Genomic DNA, 18,043 nt, shown 5'->3' with positions numbered 1-18,043 from the left:
GTCAACAAAGGTCATGTGTAGCGCTGGGGAGGCAGTGATTGGCTGGGCGGGGGTAAGAGGGTTCTGTGTGGGGCAGTCTGGGTGCAGGCAGCTCAGTGGGGGATCTGGATGTACAGGGAGATTTCAGGTGTAGGGGTAATGGGAGTCTGCAGGGGGGACCAAGTGAAAGTGGTTGGAACTCAGCAGGGGGGGGAGGTCTGGGTGCAGGGGAGGTGGAGTTCATTTGGGTGGGGGTCTGGGTGTAGGTGGTTGGGGCTCAGTGGGGAGGGTGTCTGGGGGGGCTCATCAGGGTGGTACAGATGCAGAGGAGGTGGGGCTTGTCAGAGTGAGGGTTTGAGGGGCCTGCTTAACAGGGGAGCCCCAGCTGCTGCCAAGGGGATCTGCATGCTGGGCCCCCACTTTCCCCCATCCCACCTCTTTCCCATCCCATGCCCCTTCCCCACCACTCCATCTCCTCCGCATCCCACCCCCTTCCTTCCCAAACTGCCTCTTTCCCCCTGTCCCCGCTTTCCCTATCCTCTTCCCCATCCCATGCCCCTTCCCCACTGCTCCATCTCCTCTGCATCCCACCCCCTTCTTTCCCCCCTGCCCTACCCTGCCCCGCCCCGCTCCACCCCGCCCCACAACTCACTGTTGTACAAAATGAAGGATGGCTCCCAGCACACAGAAGGGAGCTCAACCAGCACTAGGACCCAGAAGGTCGTGTCCAGCTGCAAAGTCTGGGGAGCTGAGCAGCACCTCCTTTTTTCAGTGGGGCTGCAGCAACTCTGTGTTCACAGAAATGGGGGGGGGCAGTGGCGTGACCTTGCAGCCCATGTGGCCCCCACCCCTCACCTCTATTTGGGGGTAATGCCTCCAAACTATGCCATGAACATTCCCAATCATACAGCCAGGGCCGGCTCCAGGCACCAGCTTACCAAGCAGGTGCTTAGGACGGCCCCTTCGGAGAGGGGTGGCACATCCAGCTGTTTGGCGGCAATTTGGCGGACAGTCCCTCACTCCTGCTCGGAGCGAGGGACCTCCCGCCGAATTGCCGCCGCAGATCGCTATCGCGGCTTTTTTTGTTTTCTTTTCTTTGTTTTTGTTTTGTTTTGTTTGGCTGGTTGGGGCGGCTAAAACCCTGGAGCCGGCCCTGCACACACCCCTGTTTCTCCTTCACTTTCTGCTGGGAAACAAAGAACACTGCAGGAGGGGGACCTGGGCTGTTTTCATTCCCCCTGGGGCCCAGGAGTACCCCACACAGACCCCCAGCGCCCCTACCTGCCTGCCCCCCCAGCCACACTCTCTGGCCTGCTCGGCAGGGGCTATTTGCCTTGCCTGCCTGAGCCAGCATCACAGCCAGGGTTGGTGGAGGAATCAGAGTGGGAGGGGGCCCTCCCCCCCCATGCTGGCCGAGAATGACCCTGCCCCTGCACTGGTCCCAGGCGCCTCAGCCCTCGGAGGTGACGGGCTGAGCAAGAGGAACTGGAGCAGCTCCCTCCCTCTCCCTGCTGGGGAGGCATAGGCAGGGCGCTCTAGCACTGCCCCCCACAGCTCCCATGGCCTGGGGTTCCTGGCCAATGGGCTGGGAACCGGGTCAACGCTGGGAGGGAGGCAGGGGGCAGCGTTGCCTCTGCCAAGACTCTCTCTGCACGCAGGGATGCTGGGGAGGGGGGAGCTGCCCCTGAGGTGAGAGCACCCCCACCCCCTGGCCCAACCCACCCTGCTCCCTGTCCCCCCGACTGCCCCTGCCCTTTGTCTAACCCCCCTCAGGCTTCTAGCAGTGTCTGGCTCAGCGTGGAGCCATACACACAGCCACGCGGGAGCACGCAGCCCTGCCCCCCACAGCTCTGACTGCCCTGCATTAGGGTGTGCATGGGCACACCTGGCACACCCTGTGTGCACGCCTATGCCTAGGTCCAATGGGACCAAGCTGTGGTGGGGTGAGCTAGTGCCAGGCTGGCACTGGGCTAGCCCAGGCTTGGAGGTGAGCTGATGGTGGGGGACTGCTGGGCTCAGGCTGTCCCTGGCAGAGGCAGGAGCTGGGACTTAGATGCCTGTAATCTAAAGGGGCCCAGGCAAGGGGCCCGCATGGTGGCAGGGCAGGGCGTGAGCAGGTGCTGGGCTGGCAATGGGGCAGGGTGTGAGCTGATACTATGGCCATGGATTGGGCCCCAAGCTGGTGCTGGCCCAGGGGTTGAGCTGGGCCTCAGATGAACATTCATACCTGACCCACGTCCTGCTGTAGCCCATGTAGGTTTACATATGGCACCGAGCAGAGGCTGTGTCCTACCACATTGCTAAGGATGGCTCCTGAGTCCAGCCAATCTGTCACTGCTCTCGCCCCACCTCTCCCTGCTCCCAACAGTCATTCCCCCGGGAGCGGAAGATGGAAAATGAAAAGCACACGGGGTTTATACAGCTGCGTGCTGTAGTGCTGCCTGGCTGCTGCTCGGACCTCGTAGGAGGAACCTGACCCCAGCCGATCAGCTGGAAACCCCTTGCTCAGATTGACAGTACCCAGGGGCCAGGCGTAGCCAAGGGCCGTGGAGGGCTAGTTCCGGGCATGGCTGAACTGGGGCTGTGTGATCGGTGTAGCTGCACCTGTGTTGACCGTCAAGGCTTGACCAGGACATACAAACTCTGCACTGATCCGTCCATTCCCATTAGCAGCAACCCCGCGTTTGCCCTTCTCTATGTTCGGAGCTTAAAGCTGCTGCAGCTTGACCACGCGCTGGCTCCTACCCATGGCCAGAGCTCCTTCGGAGGGGGGCTGATATGGCCGTGGCTGGCTGCGGTGTGGGGGTGGGGACTTCGAAGGCATCTCTTCAAGGGTTGCTGGCGCTGGCAGGAATGTGTTTAAAATGCAGAATGCTTTCCTTGCGGGTGTTGCTCCATTTGTCACAAGCGGAGAAAGGACCCACCCCCTGGGGGACATGATTAATCCTGGGTGCCCCAAGTGGGTGGAAACTCTCCGCCGAGCACGCTGCACTGGAGAAGCAGAGTTATGGGGCGTGTAAAGCAGCTGGCACTGGGGGAAGTCGGGCGTTGATTGCCACACAGACCCCTAGCACTGCTCCGGGCACGGCTCTTGGGGATGAGGGCTTGCTGGCCTGCTCGTCTTCTTCCATCCCAGGGCTGAGACCAAGGCCAAATGAGCCTTTCTTCAACCTTTCTGCTGCTGGGAACAGCACAAGGCCCACGACTCTGTTGCCCTATGGAGGTCACAGGGGAGACCAGAGTGCAAATCTCTGCCTTCTCCCCATACTACAACCTTCCTAATAGGCTGGGCATGCATCACCCTCCCTGTACATAAGGGGGGGGGGAAGGGACAGCTCTACCCTTAGTCACTGACACAGTCCCACTTCCCCACAGCAATCAGCGTGGGGGAAGCGTCCCAACTGCACCCACTGACCCAGCTCCATTACGCCTCAGCCTCAGGCTGCTCATGTGTTGCTGTGACGGGGCTGGTGCCTGGTGCTGAGAAACACTGAATGAAGCACAGCTGGGCTGAAGGGCTGCAGTAACTTATGTGCTCCCTGCTCCCCCGCCCCAAGCCAGTAGGGTGGAGGGGAGGCCGTGTGGCCCTGTGTCACAAGCCCTTGTGGGGCAGAGAAGTCCTGTTCTGCCCCTTACTAAAGCCCACAAGGCTTCAATGCTGGTGTAGCTCTTCCTGGGCCTAAGGCCACGCCCAAGAGCTGAGCCCTTGGGCCTAAAGCTGCCAGAAGCAAAGGGGCGGCTGGATGTGTCTATCTGAAAGAGGGTCCCTCAGAAATGCTGCACACACTCCCCACCCCCAAGCTGGGAGCCCAGGTCTGCATATGCACAACAGCCACTGGACACACACTCAGTCTGGCAACGGGGGGTTTTATTTCTGTAGGAGGTGGGGGGAGAAAGTGGAACTTACAAACAAAAATGACCCAGGGCTGGCAGGACACAAGGGTTGAGCCCCCGTGACCATGGCCCTGGCCCTGGCATGCGGCCCTGCCCCTCATGCAGCCAGTTCCCTGGTTCTGCTGTGGCTGTCCATGGGGCAGGCTGTCCTACCCAGCCCTCTCTCACGCTGCCCCGTCACAGCCAGTTGCACTGCTCAGGCTCCTGGGGGTGGGGGTGGTATTTATTGCTAAGGGGTCCAGCGGCTCAAAGGACCCGGGGCTGGAATGAAGAGAAGGGGGGGAGAGGAGCCTTTCCCCTTTGGGGCATCAGTCCAACCCCCAGCCCCCACTTGGAAGCTTTGCCAGCTGATTGCTGCTTGGTGGCCCACGTGAAACACGTTAATGGCTTTATTCCAGCATCTGCCGGAGGGGCCAGGTGGCCGCAGCGCTCTCTGTCTCACACACCTGGCAATTGGCACTGATTGGCCTCCTTGTTTGCAGCCTCAGCAGAGGCCAAGAGCCAAGTGGGCCTTGACGAGGCAAAGCCCCTTGGTTTACAAAAAAGGCCCGTTTGGGCTGGGGGGGGCGCGAGTGTGGTGTGGCAGCCTGCGCTGCAGGGCTAAGCCCAGCCTCACCCACTGCAGGGCTTGGGCTGGCACAAGGCCTAAAGTCACTTAATATCCAGGCATCAGAAACAATATGGAAGCCCTAGTTCAACGAGGGGATGAAGGTAGGCACCCTGCCTGGCCTGAGCATGAAGTGGGTTACAGCCCTTGGTGGTGGTCTGCACTGGCTGTCATTGGGGGTGTGCACCTCAGCCAGGAGCAGACATGACAGACCCACCGCATGGGCTGGTGCCAGCAGAGGCAGCCCATGGTGCTAACACGGCCCCGCCCCCCCAGGATTGAGCAGCGGTCCAGGCCTGTTGGAGGCTGTTCAGTGCATTGCGCAAAGGGCATGCACTGGGTCCTCCCCACCGACGCCTTTGCCACCATGCAGCAACCGGCGCGCAGCAGGAAGGAAAACTGGCGGCTCTTTGTCAGCTCCTGCAGGGCCCTAAAGTTTGTGTGTGAACTTCAAATCAGCAGGGGGGGAAGCAAGCCAGGACTAATAGAACGTTTTTGTTCCATTTTTCTTCCCGCTCGTCTCTCTGCTGCTCACTGTTGTCCTGTGGACAGATGAACAGCGGGGGGGGGGGGGGGGGAGTAGTGATGGGGGTTAGAAGGTAACCCAGTGTGGCATGTTTACCTTTAGTAGCTGGTCCAGCTAAGAGGTTTATGTGGCTGTTGCTGCTCATTAGCGGAGCTGTCCTCTGGCTCAAGCATTAGTGGCTCATTATTCTGGTGCTGTAGGTCCCCAGTTCAAACCTGACCTCAGCAGCGTCACCTGTACCCACCAGTAAGGTGTATCTGTAGTTTGGCCCTGCCAATGGCCAAGCATGTGCTTCTCGCCCAGGTAATAGAAATATAGCTCCAGAGAGGGACTGCTCAGGGGAGTGGCACCCTTAGAGGGCTAGCAGACAGCCACACGTGCCAGTGGTACAAAGCCCTTTTGAAAAGGAATGGAGCAGAATTAAGGAAACAAAAATCAACAAGGGCAGCAACTGAGTGAAACACACAGGTGACTAGAAAAGCCCAGCCCCTACAAAGCGTTGAGCAATGTGGCCGTTTCCCCAGGCTGACAGCTGCAGTGGCTTTTCAAACCTATGCCGGGGGTGGGTCTAAACGGCGTGGGCACAAAAGAGATTGACCACCTCCATGGTGGACCACGATGAGTGGTTGAACATGGTCAGGGAGACATGGGCTGACCCAGCCTGAGACCCTGTGGATACAGTTCCATGGGGCTGGGCAGCAGCCTCTGGGTGGGGCTGTGACACAGTTAGCCGGTGCGTGCAATAACGGGTGGTAGGGGCGTGACTGAAGCCCCACAGGTCCAGCAGCTCCAGCACTAGTAGCAAGCCCAGCGGCCAGCTTGGCACTGCTGCCTGCGCTGGGACCTGTACAAGTGGAGAGGGGAACATGGCCCGGGGCAGGGAGGAAACGCCACAAGGTTGAGGGGGAAGGAGTGAAGTGCGTGACACTTATGGCCATCACACCCAGCGCGGTGGGAGAGGTCAGGCTCTGCTCTGGAGCCACAACTCCACCTAGGGTGACCAGATGAAGGGAAGGAAATATAGGGACACATGGGGGGAGCCCACCGGCAGAGCGCAAAAAAACCCCAAACCACCCACATTGCTGCCGGTGGATATCGGGACGTCTGGTCATCCTAACTCCACCCCAAGCCCCACACTCTCTCCTGGGCTGTAACCTGGCAGGAGTGACCGTCAGGGCCTGGTGCTGGGCAGTAGCTGCAGCCAGAAAGGCTCCATGGAAAATGTGATGCAGCCAGGCCACAGAGCCTACCCACTGAGACAGCTTTGCACCCTCTTTAAACCACCGTGCCCCCATCAGCCCCTGCCTGAGCTGCCAAAGCCAGTGCTCAGCCTTGCCCCTGCTGGCAGAAATGTCCCACAGAAACTAAAAATAATAATCAGCCCCTCCCCCCCAACCTCAGCCAGCAGTCACTGTTTACGTAGGACCTATATTTTGCTACTCTGCAGCCAGCAGGGGCAGCCCTGCATACACCTACTGACCCACAGCCCTGGCCCGCGGGAGCTAAATGCAACAAGAACTGCAAGGTCAGCCAGGCCATCATTTGAAACATTCAAAAATGGGTGTAAGAAAAATCCCCAACCCCACGCAGCGCTGGTGCCTAGCGTGTGCAGGGGAGCGAGCTGAGCTGGCAGTGAAGGGAAACGTAAAACTCCTTGTGAGCCATTGCCAGCTGCCCTTTTGTACAGTTTGTTTATACTGGCATGACTGGTGGTTGTGTGCCCTTGTTTAAAACCCACGTGGAGGGGCAGAGGGAGGGGACGGGTTACATGTGCTAACCCAATGGACCTTAATGGCTATTGCAATTGCTTGTCTCACATCTCCCACCTGTTGTCCTTCCCCGCGGGGTGGGGGGGGGTGCCTTCCCCCTCGCCAGCTGGGCTCAGACGTGAGTCCCCCGGCTCCCGTCAACATTGACCGTTCTGGTACAAGTGTGATGTGATGGACAGGTGAACTGGAAACAACAGCCGTGCATCAATCACAGGGCAACATGCATGCCTGTTTCACCATGCACGTTATCCGCGTACTCTCAGGAGGTGTGGGCACCTGTGCTGGTGGGTATTCCCCCACCTTCCTCGCCCCTCCTGACACCCACCCTAGTGCCACCAGCTATAATGGGGAAGCACCTCTGGTACTTCTCTAGCAGGTGGTCTGGACTGGCAAGACAGTTAGCCCCAGAGGCTGCTGGGACATAAAAAGAAAAGATGAAGGTTCTTTTTAGACAGTGACCTCAGTCTTGCTATTGGTGGAGAAGGGCCGCGAGGGCTGGACATAGTGGGTGGGCGTCTGGCTGAAGACCTCCGGCAGCTTCTCGACGCTGAACTGGCGCTTGTTGGCATAGATCTGTCGGCGGACATCAGGGGGGTGGTGATGGCTGGGGTCCCAGCCTCCCTTGAAGGCAGGGCTGGCCACCAGTGGGTGGGTATTGGTTTTCACCACTTTGGCCTTCTGCCCGGGTGTAGCCAAGCCAACCAAGGCACAGCTGTCGTGCAGGGGAGGCATGTCTTTCTGATGCAGCCCCATGGGTGGGAAGGACAGAGGACCAGGCGGAGGCATGTCTACCATGGGAAACCGCTTGTAGAATTCTTCCGGTGCGCTCTCTGCAGGGGAAAACAAAGCAAAGGGCAGGCAGTCAGACAGACAGGGAACACACATGCCTTCCACCTCTCTGCCTGCCAGGATAGCTCTCCTCCATGTATGTCCCTGCCTCTCCCCGCCTGGGCTTCAACTCTGCTGGGCGGGAAAGAACCTTGGCCATCTCAATCTCTGACCCCTGCTCCATGAATGCAGCAGCTTCCCTTGCTCAGCCTGCCCCAGGCCCCTTTCCTTCACTGACGCCTGTGCTGAAACCCCACCCCTGAGCTAAGCTTTGCTCGAACTCAGCACACACGACACTTGCAGCCCCTGCCGCTCTCTCCAGGCCTGCAGAACCGCCAGAGCTGGGGGCTGCACTGCTCTCCCTAACAGCACCAACGGTGTCCCGTTTCCTTCCCTCTGGCCCTGGGGAAATCACAGTCACTGCTGCCATGGGATCAGGGGAGGGAGGAGCTGAAGCAAAGACAGAGGAAGCACATGCTGGTGAAGCAGCCCTGTCCGGCCCCGGCCCAGCGATGCGGTGGCAGCACATACCTACGGCCTTGAGCGTGGCATACTTGGCGTAGTCCGGAGCTTGATGGGGCATGGTGCTCGTCATCTGCAGCCGGTTGCTGTGGGCATGTGGCAGCCCCATCTGGGGGGCGATAGGGGTGCTGACCACAGCATTATTCAAGTGCATATTGTCTGGAAATGCAAAGAAAGATTCTGGGAGGGAAGGTTTAAGGGGTCAGAGAGTCAGAGTTTAAGGCCAGAAAGGACCATTAAATCATCTAGCCTGTCCTCCTGTCCATCACAGGTCATTCCATTTCACCTGGCTACCCCAGTGCTGAGCTCAGGAACTTGTGCATGGCTACAGCACAGCTCCCAGAGAGGTCTCCAGTCTTGATCTGAAAGCAGCAAGAGCCTGAGAATCGACCACTTCCCTTGGTTTCATCGCCCTCACTGATAAAAAACTGTGCCTTCATTTCAATCTGAATTTGTCTGGCTTCAGAGTCCAGCCATTGGTGCTCGTTACACCTTTCTCCACCACATTAAAGAGCCCGGATGTGCTCCCCGTGAAGGTGCTGGTGCACTGATCAAGTTACATCTCCAGCTTCTTTTTGCGAGGCTACGCAGCCGGCGCTCGTTAAGTGGCTCACTGCAAGGCATCTCCTCCCGCCCGTCAATCCTTGGCTGTTGCTCTTTTCTGCACCTTCTTCAATTTTTAAACATTCTTTTTAAACTGCCGACCCCAGAACTGGATGTGGTATGCCAGGGTCAGTCTCACCAGGGACATACACAGAGGTAAAATCACCCTCCCCACACACACCCCGTTTATACACCCAAGGAGCGTAATAGCCCTTTTTGCCACAGCATCGCACTGGGAACTCATGTGGAGTTGTTGGTCCCCTATGACTCCTGACTCCTTTTCTGAGTCACTGATTTCCAGGATAGAGTGGCTGGCCTGCCTTCCTTGGTCCTAGTTATATATATTTGCATTTAGCTGCATAAAAATGCATTATAATGTTAACAAGCTCACCCTTCCCCCATCCTGGCCTCAGGTTTGGATACTCCCTTCCCCCATGCTCCCCACAGTCTTCCCTGAGCAGTCAGACATCTGTGCTGAGAGCAAACATCACCACCTGCCTAGTGGGACTGGATACCTCGGAGGATTGATCAGGGAACCTTCCATGGCTGTGGCTCTGGTGGCACTCTGTCCCCAGATCAGGATTGGCCAAAAGCCCTTTGTAACTGACAGCTGTTTGGTGGCCGGTGTGAAGGGCGAGTTCCCATTCCAATGGGACACCCACAGCCCTGATACCGCCATTCCCGTCGGCACTAACTGGCCCCCTCAGCAGAGAGACCAACAGCTGAATGGGCCACAGGCCCTGACCTCCAGTCACTCCCAGCAACAGTCCCTTGGTGCCAGGCTTGGTGTGGGCCATGTGGGTGCAAAGCTAGGAGAGTGGAGTATCCAAACCTGAGGCCAGAATGGGGGAAGGGTGAGCTTGTTAACATTATAATGCATTTTTATGCAACTAAATGCAAATATATATAACTAGGACCAAGGAAGGCAGGCCAGCCACTCTATCCACCCATGTATCTGTTCAGACTTCAGTCTCCAGGCTCTTGGTTGGGTGACATTCACCAGTGGTAACTTCAGATCAAAGAGTTTCAATGCAAATTCCCCTTGCCCCCTTTAATAAGCGTCACCGGCAAATGAAAGAGAAAACAGAGTCCTCCCCATCTACCCTGGGCAGAGCAGAGCTGAACTAAACTTAAAGGCCACTGGATTAGCAGCCGATTTCCCTGTGTTACACAACTGGGGACCGCAGTGGTACCAGTGACTTCTGGCCCCACCAATCCTCCCATTGCTACCACCCAGGGGAGTCCCAAGGGGACAGCATGGGATAGCGATCAGCCCATCCTTCAGCAGAGGAGAAACACTTCCACACCCTCCCCGAAAGCAGCTCCCCTGTGGGGACATCCCCCCTCCACACGCTAGATGACCTCACCTGTCGCCATTCACCAGCACTGGGACTAGCTCCAGCTCTGAGGGGGAGATCCCAGCCACCCCTGCTCTAGAAGGATGAGATACAGAATGGATCCCACCCATCCCAGGTACACTCTGGCAGTGCCGGATGCTGACCTGCAACGTATTCTGCGGTGCTTTGCACAGCCTAGCTTTAAAGAACCCAAGCGATGGGACTTTCCCCAGCACTGCCCCACCACAGACTGTTCCACCACCTAATACACCTCACGGCTAGGACAGTTTTCCTCCCTCCTCCATGCTCCCACCCGCTAGTCCGGGTGCAGCTAGTAACCCCCCAGCCTTGGGGGCTCCTGCAACTTGTCTAGCCGGATGACTGCACTGCGCTCTGACCTGTGAGCTGCAAACACACACTGGCTGCTGCCAGGGCAAATGTCACTTCCGATCTTTCAGAGAAGCAAGCAGGGGACTGTCAGCCCGGAGGGGGAGCCTCCCCCCAGAGGAAGCAGGGAGTACACTGGAGAAGGGGCAGAAGGCACAAATGCAACTTATGCAAGCCTCGAAATCTGCCACTCCACAGCAGGGGCAGACACAGCCGCCACGCATCCAAATCAGTGTCGTGTTTCAACTGCGCCAGCCGTTATTGGTGGGGGCTGTCCCAGAACCAGGAGCAGAAGCATCAGGGAGCCCAACGCTCTGGAGCCTCAACATACCCCTCACCCACAGCCCCTGCAACATCCACGAGAGCAGCAGATACAGGGAGGGTGGAGAGAGCCACGTCCAGCTTCCCAAGGGAGTGTCGACAAAGAGCAGTGACAGGGTCCCAAGTGGGAAATCTGGCCCCTTGAAGAGGAAGGAATTCCCCGTTTGAGAGTAGGGTTCTGGTGAGTGAATTTCCAGGGGCTGTATCCCCCCTCCCTGGGAACCCCTGATGCCAGCATGGTGCCCCCAGAACTCCTCATGACCAGCGCCCCATCACACTGGGTTGACATTAGGAGAGGAGCTCAATGCCTGCAATACTCCCCATGACCAGCATTTTGCGGGGGGCGCTCTCTTGCCCTGGAGTCCACCGCGGGAGGTAGCTCCCCATGGGCGCCGGGCTGCCTTTCATGCTCTACTTTAAATAGAAAATAACAGAAACAAGGGAACAGATTTCCTCCCTGGCATGTTCTGCTACAGCCAGACACCTGCACCTCTGTGAAAACTGCCCTGCTTGGTTTGCTTCACTCAGGACACCCCAGCTTCCCTCCTGCTCCCCTCAAACCTCATTCACAGAGATGGAAGGAGACCGGGAGACCCTCTGCTGCCCACAAACCGGTCCCTGCCCAGCACAGATGGGACTGTGAGGGGGACGGGAGGCGAGGCTCTTACCTGTGCCATTTCTGGGGGAGCTCCGGGCAAGCCCGTCACCCATCTGGACCTGGATGCTGCCCATGTGGCCGTCAGTCATGTGGTCAGAGGGGCCGTGGCCCGGCTGCTTCAGTAAGTCTGTGAGCGTTCTGGAGAAGGCAGAAAGGAAAGTAGCAAACCAGTGACATCTCCCACCTCACGGGCGTGTGATACAGACACTTGGTGCAGACATCCTGTCACTCTGCCAATGCACCTCAGTTCAGAGCCACAGGGCAGGCCTACACTTAATATGCTGCATTGGTGCAGCCGCACTGCTGCAGCGTTTTAGTGAAGATGGTTGACGCCAACAGGGGAGAGCTCTCCCGTTGGCGTAGTTAATCTACATCCCTGAGAGGCGGTAGCTGTGTTGGCGGGAGAAGCTGTCCTACCATGATAGCGCTGTTTGCATCAGCACTTAGGTCGGTGTAACTACGTTGCTCAGGGGGTGGATTAGTCACATCCTTGAGGGACATAATTACATTGAAGTAATTCTGTGGTGTGTAGACCTCCCCATAGAAACCCTGGTTACTCCAGCCTAGGGCTCAATACAGCACTGCCAATGCACCTCCACTCCGGCCTGTAGAGCCCACGGCTATTCCAGTGCTGGGCCACTACCTGGGTCTCCCAGTGCCTCTCACACAGCCGCTTTCCAGTCCTGCGCAGCAATGGCCGAACAAACCAAACGTCATGGTGGCCAAACACCAAACTCACCTGCCAACCAAGGTGGGATCTGAACTCTGTGCTAGTCAAGGATAGAAGGAAAGGCCAAGCCCCATGTAGCCACGCCCCCCCAGCACGCTCAGCCTTGTAGAATGAGCCACTTCCTCTTGAAAAGCGCGAACACTGTGGGGGACTTTGTCAATGTTACAAGGGAGGCCCCTGTCTCCCAGTAAATGGTCAGTTGTTGCTAATGTTAAAGGGGTGGGGTCAGCGGGCAGGGGAATGAACTAGTGAAACCTTTGTGTTCATCACACTGTCCTCTTCCCCCTCCTGCAAATCCAGAAGCTGGAGAGACCCATTTGCATGACTAGATTAAAATAAAGAAAGACACGCAGCTTGGCAAAGGCTAAGGGCTTGGGGACAAAATACCTAAAGGGTGTAATAGCAGCGAGGGAGAGGAATTGTTCTGAGAGAACCAAAGGTGCATAACTAGGAGTAATGGGATGAAACAGAGGCGGAAAACTCAGGCTGAATAACAGGGGAGGTTTCCGAAGAGATAGAACTACCAAAGTGTGGAATTGTCTGCTACGGGAAGCGATGGAAACCCCAGTGCTTGAGTCAGTTCAAACGGAAGTGGAGAAAGCCCTGGAGAAGAGACAGTAGGGAAAGATCCGGCTTCAGCAGGGATGTGGATGAGCCAGATGTGACCTTTCTTGGCTGTTCTGTCCATTTTTAATCATCCCTTTATTAATAATGACATTAAAGAACATTACATAAGCGTAATTTGTTTAACATTCATGTCTGAAGACATCCCAGAAATTCCATGGTGCACGGAAGCTCCCAGAGCAACGTTCAGCTCAGAAACCAGAACAGCCAGGGACAGCGAGTCCCAGGATCAGATACCCACGGTGCTATTTGCATGAAAATTAGCATAAAAACCAAGCCTATCTTGCAAGGAAAGACCACACAAGGAGCGTCTGGATAGATTTTTTTCTGCCTCCAATCCGTATGATCATTCTCTCCCCCGCCCCCACTTTCCTTCTGAACACAGATTCGCTCCTTTTACTCCATATTTATAACATATTCCACTGTGGATGCTTCTGTCACAACCTGCCCTGTCCCCCCCTCTGGACAGACACCAGTCTGTTGTGAGTGGACCCAACCACTGGATCCCACAAGCTCCTACGCCAATCAGGTCTCGGCAGAGCCTGGTCATTGGTCCTAGCTCTGGGTTTCTCAGACTCACTCCCAGGTATCTGTTTGTGACCCTGCGTGCCTAGGGCAGCCCTCACTGGAAATGCCAAGGTCAGGTCAAGCTGCAAAAGGGAGAGCAGATCCTGCCAAGACTGGTGGGTAACACTGAAGTTAAACTCCACAACCAGTCACAAATGGTGCTTCTGGTCCGCACACTGGTTATCAAGAAGCAAAAAAATAAATCTCACAGCCCCCTTTATTTCATTCCAGTTCTCTGGCTCCCAGTCAGCACATAGGTCCAGTACAGTGAGAAGTTATTTTAAACTTGGCTCACATATACAAAATGTTCTTCTGACCCCAAAGGGTCAGTCATGTTATCAGATCAATATGAGTTTGGATCTTACCCAAAATACCACGCTGCTGGCCAATCCTTAAGCATCTAAAAGTAAAGGCTTATTATAAAGAAAAAAGAAAGAATAAGTAGCGAGATGTTAAATGGTAAAACAGTCACATACAAACAAAGATTCAAAGTCCATATATCTGTTTCTTAGCAGTATTGGTGGGTTTGCTGGCTTGAAAGTCCCTCTGGAATACATGCACAGCTTTATTCAGAGCTTCCTTTGTAGGAAGGTTACTCCAGAGGTAAGAAGCAGGACTGAAGACAAAATGGAGAAGATGAAGCTGCTTTTTATAGTCTTTTGCCATGCCGCTTGTATTTCCTTTGTTTCAAACACAAGCTGCCCAGCACATGGCCTGGACGCCTTAGAGTTCTGTCTATAGGCACGCCCCTGCATGCCTTGCTGAGTCATAAGGTGTATCCTTGACCCTTTCAATGGGTTCATTGTGCAGTTGATGTCCCTTGATGGGCCATCAAGCAGGCTAGGCAGTGCTGATGCCAATCTGTCTGGGGGTGTCATCCAGATGCACAGCACAAGTTTGAAATACAGATACACCCTAAATATCTATAACACATAATACAAAGATGATACAAACGTATAAACAAGATTAGCATACAGTAACTCCTCACTTAAAGTCATCCTGGTTAACGTTGTTACGTTGCTGATCAATTAGGGAACATGCTCATTTAAAGTTGTGCAATGCTCCCATCTAATGTCGTTTGGCAGCCGCCTGCTTTGTCCACTGGTTGCAGGAAGAGCAGCCCATTGGAGCTAGCTGGTGGGGGCTTGGAACCAGGGTGGACCGGCAGCCCCCTATCGGCTCCCCGCTCCCCTAAGTTCCCTGTGCAGCAGCTGCCAGCAGGCTAGCAATTGCAACTATCCCTCCCCCCACTGCCATGTGCTGCTCCTGGCTTCTGCCTTGAAGCTGCTCCCTGAGACTACTGCTTGCTGTGTGGGGGGGGGAGAAAGAGGGGGCTAATGTCAGGGTGTCCCCCTCCCCCCTGCTCCTGCACCCCACTTACCCCATCTTCCATAGAGCAGGGAACACACAACAGAGGGAGCTTCCAGGCAGCAGCAGCTGCAGCTGCAGTCCCGTCTCAGTTTGCTGATCTAATTAACACGGCAGTGTACTTCTGACCCCACTCTTCATACTTAAAGGGGAAATGCACATCTCTCTCTCTCTCTCTCTCTCACACACACACACAGACAGGATGTGTGTTTCTGTCTCTGTCTGCCCTCCCTTCTTTCCTGATGCCTTGTACAGTAGAGTGTGAGTATTAACCCTTGAGGGCTCAGCCAATTGCTAGTTCATCATTTAGCAGTAAGGCATCCCCTGGGAAATATCCCACCCTCTGACTCCTCCACCTCAACCAAGCTTCACAATCATCATCACTGTGTACCAGTATTAAATTGTTTGTTTAAAACTTATACTGTGTGTGTGTGTGTGTATATATATATATATAATATATAGTCTTTTGTCTGGTGAAAAAAATTTCCCTGGAACCTAACCCCCTCATTTACATTAATTCTTATGGGGAAATTGGATTCACTTAACATCATTTCGCTTAAAGTCGCATTTTTCAGGAACAGAACTACAACGTTAAGTGAGGAGTTACTGTACTTGGCAAATAATAACATTTTTGCAGATACCTCACTTGACATATCTGGCACAACTCATTTCCATTTTACAATATTGGTCTTCATAATATTCTAAAGTGTCCCCCAGATTCCATACAGCATCACACTGCTACCCTTCCTTGTGAGGTAGACTCTGCAGCCCAGCCACCTTAGACCCCCAGAACCAGTGCCCCAGCCCCCAGTTGCTCAGAGACACTCTTCTAACATTCCACCTTGCTGTGAGTCCTCTGAGCTTCTTGATTAACCCTTTCAGGGACAACATGGCAGGGAAGCAAGCAAAGCACTAAAGAGTTACAGAGCTTTGCAAAATGAGAGTTCTGAGACATACCCATCCCGAGTCTGCTCTCACCCTTTCTGTGAGGCCAAGGTCTGGTCAGCATCTCAGGCCAGGCAGAGTGCCTTCTGCCTTCTCTCTCTCTCTCCAGCCTGGTCTCCTGGCATGTGGCAGTGGCCAGCCCCCCTCACAGAGATCATCCTCCTTAAATACCATCTCTGACCCCTTGTGCCCATGTTCCCAGGCTGAGAAACCCAGCTCCTTCCCCTTCTGTGTAGCAAGCTTTTGTTCCATGTGGATGGCCATTAGTTGAGAGACAGAGCTGATGACTCTAGTTTGTTTTGTGTTGGCTTCTCAGTCATAGTCTTTCAGCAAGGCCCCGCCGCACAGCTCCTGGGAAGGGCAGTGTGTGGGCTGCAGCATAATAACCTGGCCCTGGACAAGGTGAGACCCGGGTTCAGCTCCTAAAACAAAAGGATATCCTACTCCAAAATGGAGGTTACCATCCAAAATGGAGTTTGCAATTTGATACAGACATAGCCTACTTTGTCACAGCTTCTATACCAGGGGTCGGCAACCTTTCAGAAGTGGTGTGCCGAGTCTTCATTTATTCATTCTGATTTAAGGTTTCGCGTGCCAGTAATACATTTTAACGTTTTTAGAAGGTCTCTTTCTATAAGTCTGTAATATATAACTAAACTATTGTTGTATGTAAAGTAAATAAGGTTTTTAAAACATTTAAGAAGCTTCATTTAAAATGAAATTAAAATACGGAGCCCCCCGGACCGGTGGCCAGCACCCGGGCAGTGTGAGTGCCACTGAAAATCAGCTCGCGTGCTGCCTTTGGCACCCGTGCCATAGGTTGCCTACCCCTATTCCATTCCTGTATCACATTTAATTGTGTCTTGGCATCTGGACAAAGAACTCAGACTCAGTACTGAAGTACATAACCATGAACTTTACACTAGTTTTCCCCCGCACCGCAAGGGAATTCTCACAGCTTTCACCAAACTTCTAAAGTCCTGGACTAGCATTTGCAGTGCTGAATGTAAAACCAGAGATGGATTCTCTGAGGCTAGTCCCTTTGTCGGTTGTTCCAGATCCCAGTCTGGAATATGGAAGGGCTGTTCCCAGGACCTTTATGTTTCACTCCGGCCCCTGTCAGCGATTGGTGAACATCATAAGCTAACTCTAATAGTAGCCACTGGGGACAGTGCTTAGAAAGCACATGCCATTGGATGATCATCTTGCATCATTCTCTGAGAATTCGCACCAACTGAGATCTTGGGCTTTTTGTTAATCTCAGAATATTTCAGTTCTGGTCTTTCGATGGCAACCTTTTTCTTTTGCCAGCCATTGCTGTACCATTCTGTATTAGTCTCCAAGAGCATTCTGCCTGTGACAAATGAGGGATAATTGGCTTAGGTTGACTAATACGTCCACGAATCTCCATAAGTGCTCCTTGATTTTGGGTCTTTCCATTTGCACAATTGACTCCACTTTTCTTGGGTCCAGTCTCTGTCACTGAGTCCATGTCCTACATAACTGCCCTCACTCAGCCTGACCTGGCATTTGTTCCTGTTTGATCTCTGGCATGCTGCAGGATTGTTTTTGTTCTAAATCAGCAGATCATCAACAATAATTACTTCCACCCCATCCAGATCCTAAAAGATCTAGGACAGGACACATTAGTTCAGCTCAGGTGCTGAGGCAATCCCAAAGGGAAGTAGCTTTAGCCCTCTTCTCTCCCCCCCCCCCCCCCCCCCCCCCCCCAAAACCCAAGAGGAATGTTGAAGGCACCACGGAATTTTGGTTTGATTTGTATTTTGGGGTGAGGATTTGACCTGGGTTTTCTTTTATAGGAATTGATTCACATTCCTCCTCACTCTGTGTCCCCCCACTGAAAATACTAATTTTTCACCTTTTTACAGCCATAGCTATGAGTCAGTTTCAGCAGGCTGGAAACTGGTGGGCTAGACTTTTATCTTTTGTCTCTGGCAGTGGAAGGACATCTCTGTCCCTGAAGACCATACTACCCGAGGCAACTGGCTTGTTCTTCCTTTATCAGCACTCAAATGGGCCTGTTGCATCAGCAAGTTCAATGTTATTTGACCTACATTTTCTTGGGCCTCTTTGTGAAGTCTGGTAATTCTTTATACGTGACTTTCCCCCTTGAAATAAAAATAACATCAATACCAGCAATCCAAAGCAACCTTACAATATCAAAACAGTGTAGACAGCTGTCAATAAGAATCTATGCTATAATAAAAACAGAGTGCGAAGACCAACAGTAAGCAGCAACCCTATAAACACAATGAAAGTTTGCAAAGCTCTATGTGCATAAGCAACCCTACAACAACAAACGAAGCTCACAGCCTCAAGCAAACCTCCCCCCACTCCCAACCAACACAAAGAATATA

At 54.1% G+C, this 18,043-nt stretch overlaps 1 protein-coding gene across 2 annotated transcripts in view; it reads right to left on the bottom strand.

Annotated features, from left to right (window-relative positions):
• Positions 1 to 3,820: 3,820 nt before the first annotated feature.
• SHISA8 (shisa family member 8) overlaps positions 3,821 to 18,043 on the bottom strand; it is a 30,384-nt gene continuing 16,161 nt past the window's right edge. Inside the window, exons 2-4 of one of the 2 annotated variants that reach the window (XM_008179248.4) lie at positions 11,442 to 11,569; positions 8,135 to 8,305; positions 3,821 to 7,605 (exon numbers count right to left, since the gene is read on the bottom strand). In XM_008179248.4, the coding sequence (XP_008177470.1) occupies positions 7,223 to 7,605; positions 8,135 to 8,305; positions 11,442 to 11,569 (682 nt within the window). In that variant the 3' untranslated portion in view covers positions 3,821 to 7,222. The remainder of the gene's footprint in view (positions 7,606 to 8,134; positions 8,306 to 11,441; positions 11,570 to 18,043) is intronic. The other variant, XM_008179249.4, reaches the window with a different exon arrangement.

The sequence above is a fragment of the Chrysemys picta genome, chromosome 1, assembly GCF_011386835.1.
Source record: "Chrysemys picta bellii isolate R12L10 chromosome 1, ASM1138683v2, whole genome shotgun sequence".
Classification (NCBI taxonomy): Eukaryota; Metazoa; Chordata; order Testudines; family Emydidae; genus Chrysemys; species Chrysemys picta.
Note: the sequence above shows the minus strand (reverse complement) of the source record. Positions and strands in the feature narration are given on the sequence as shown.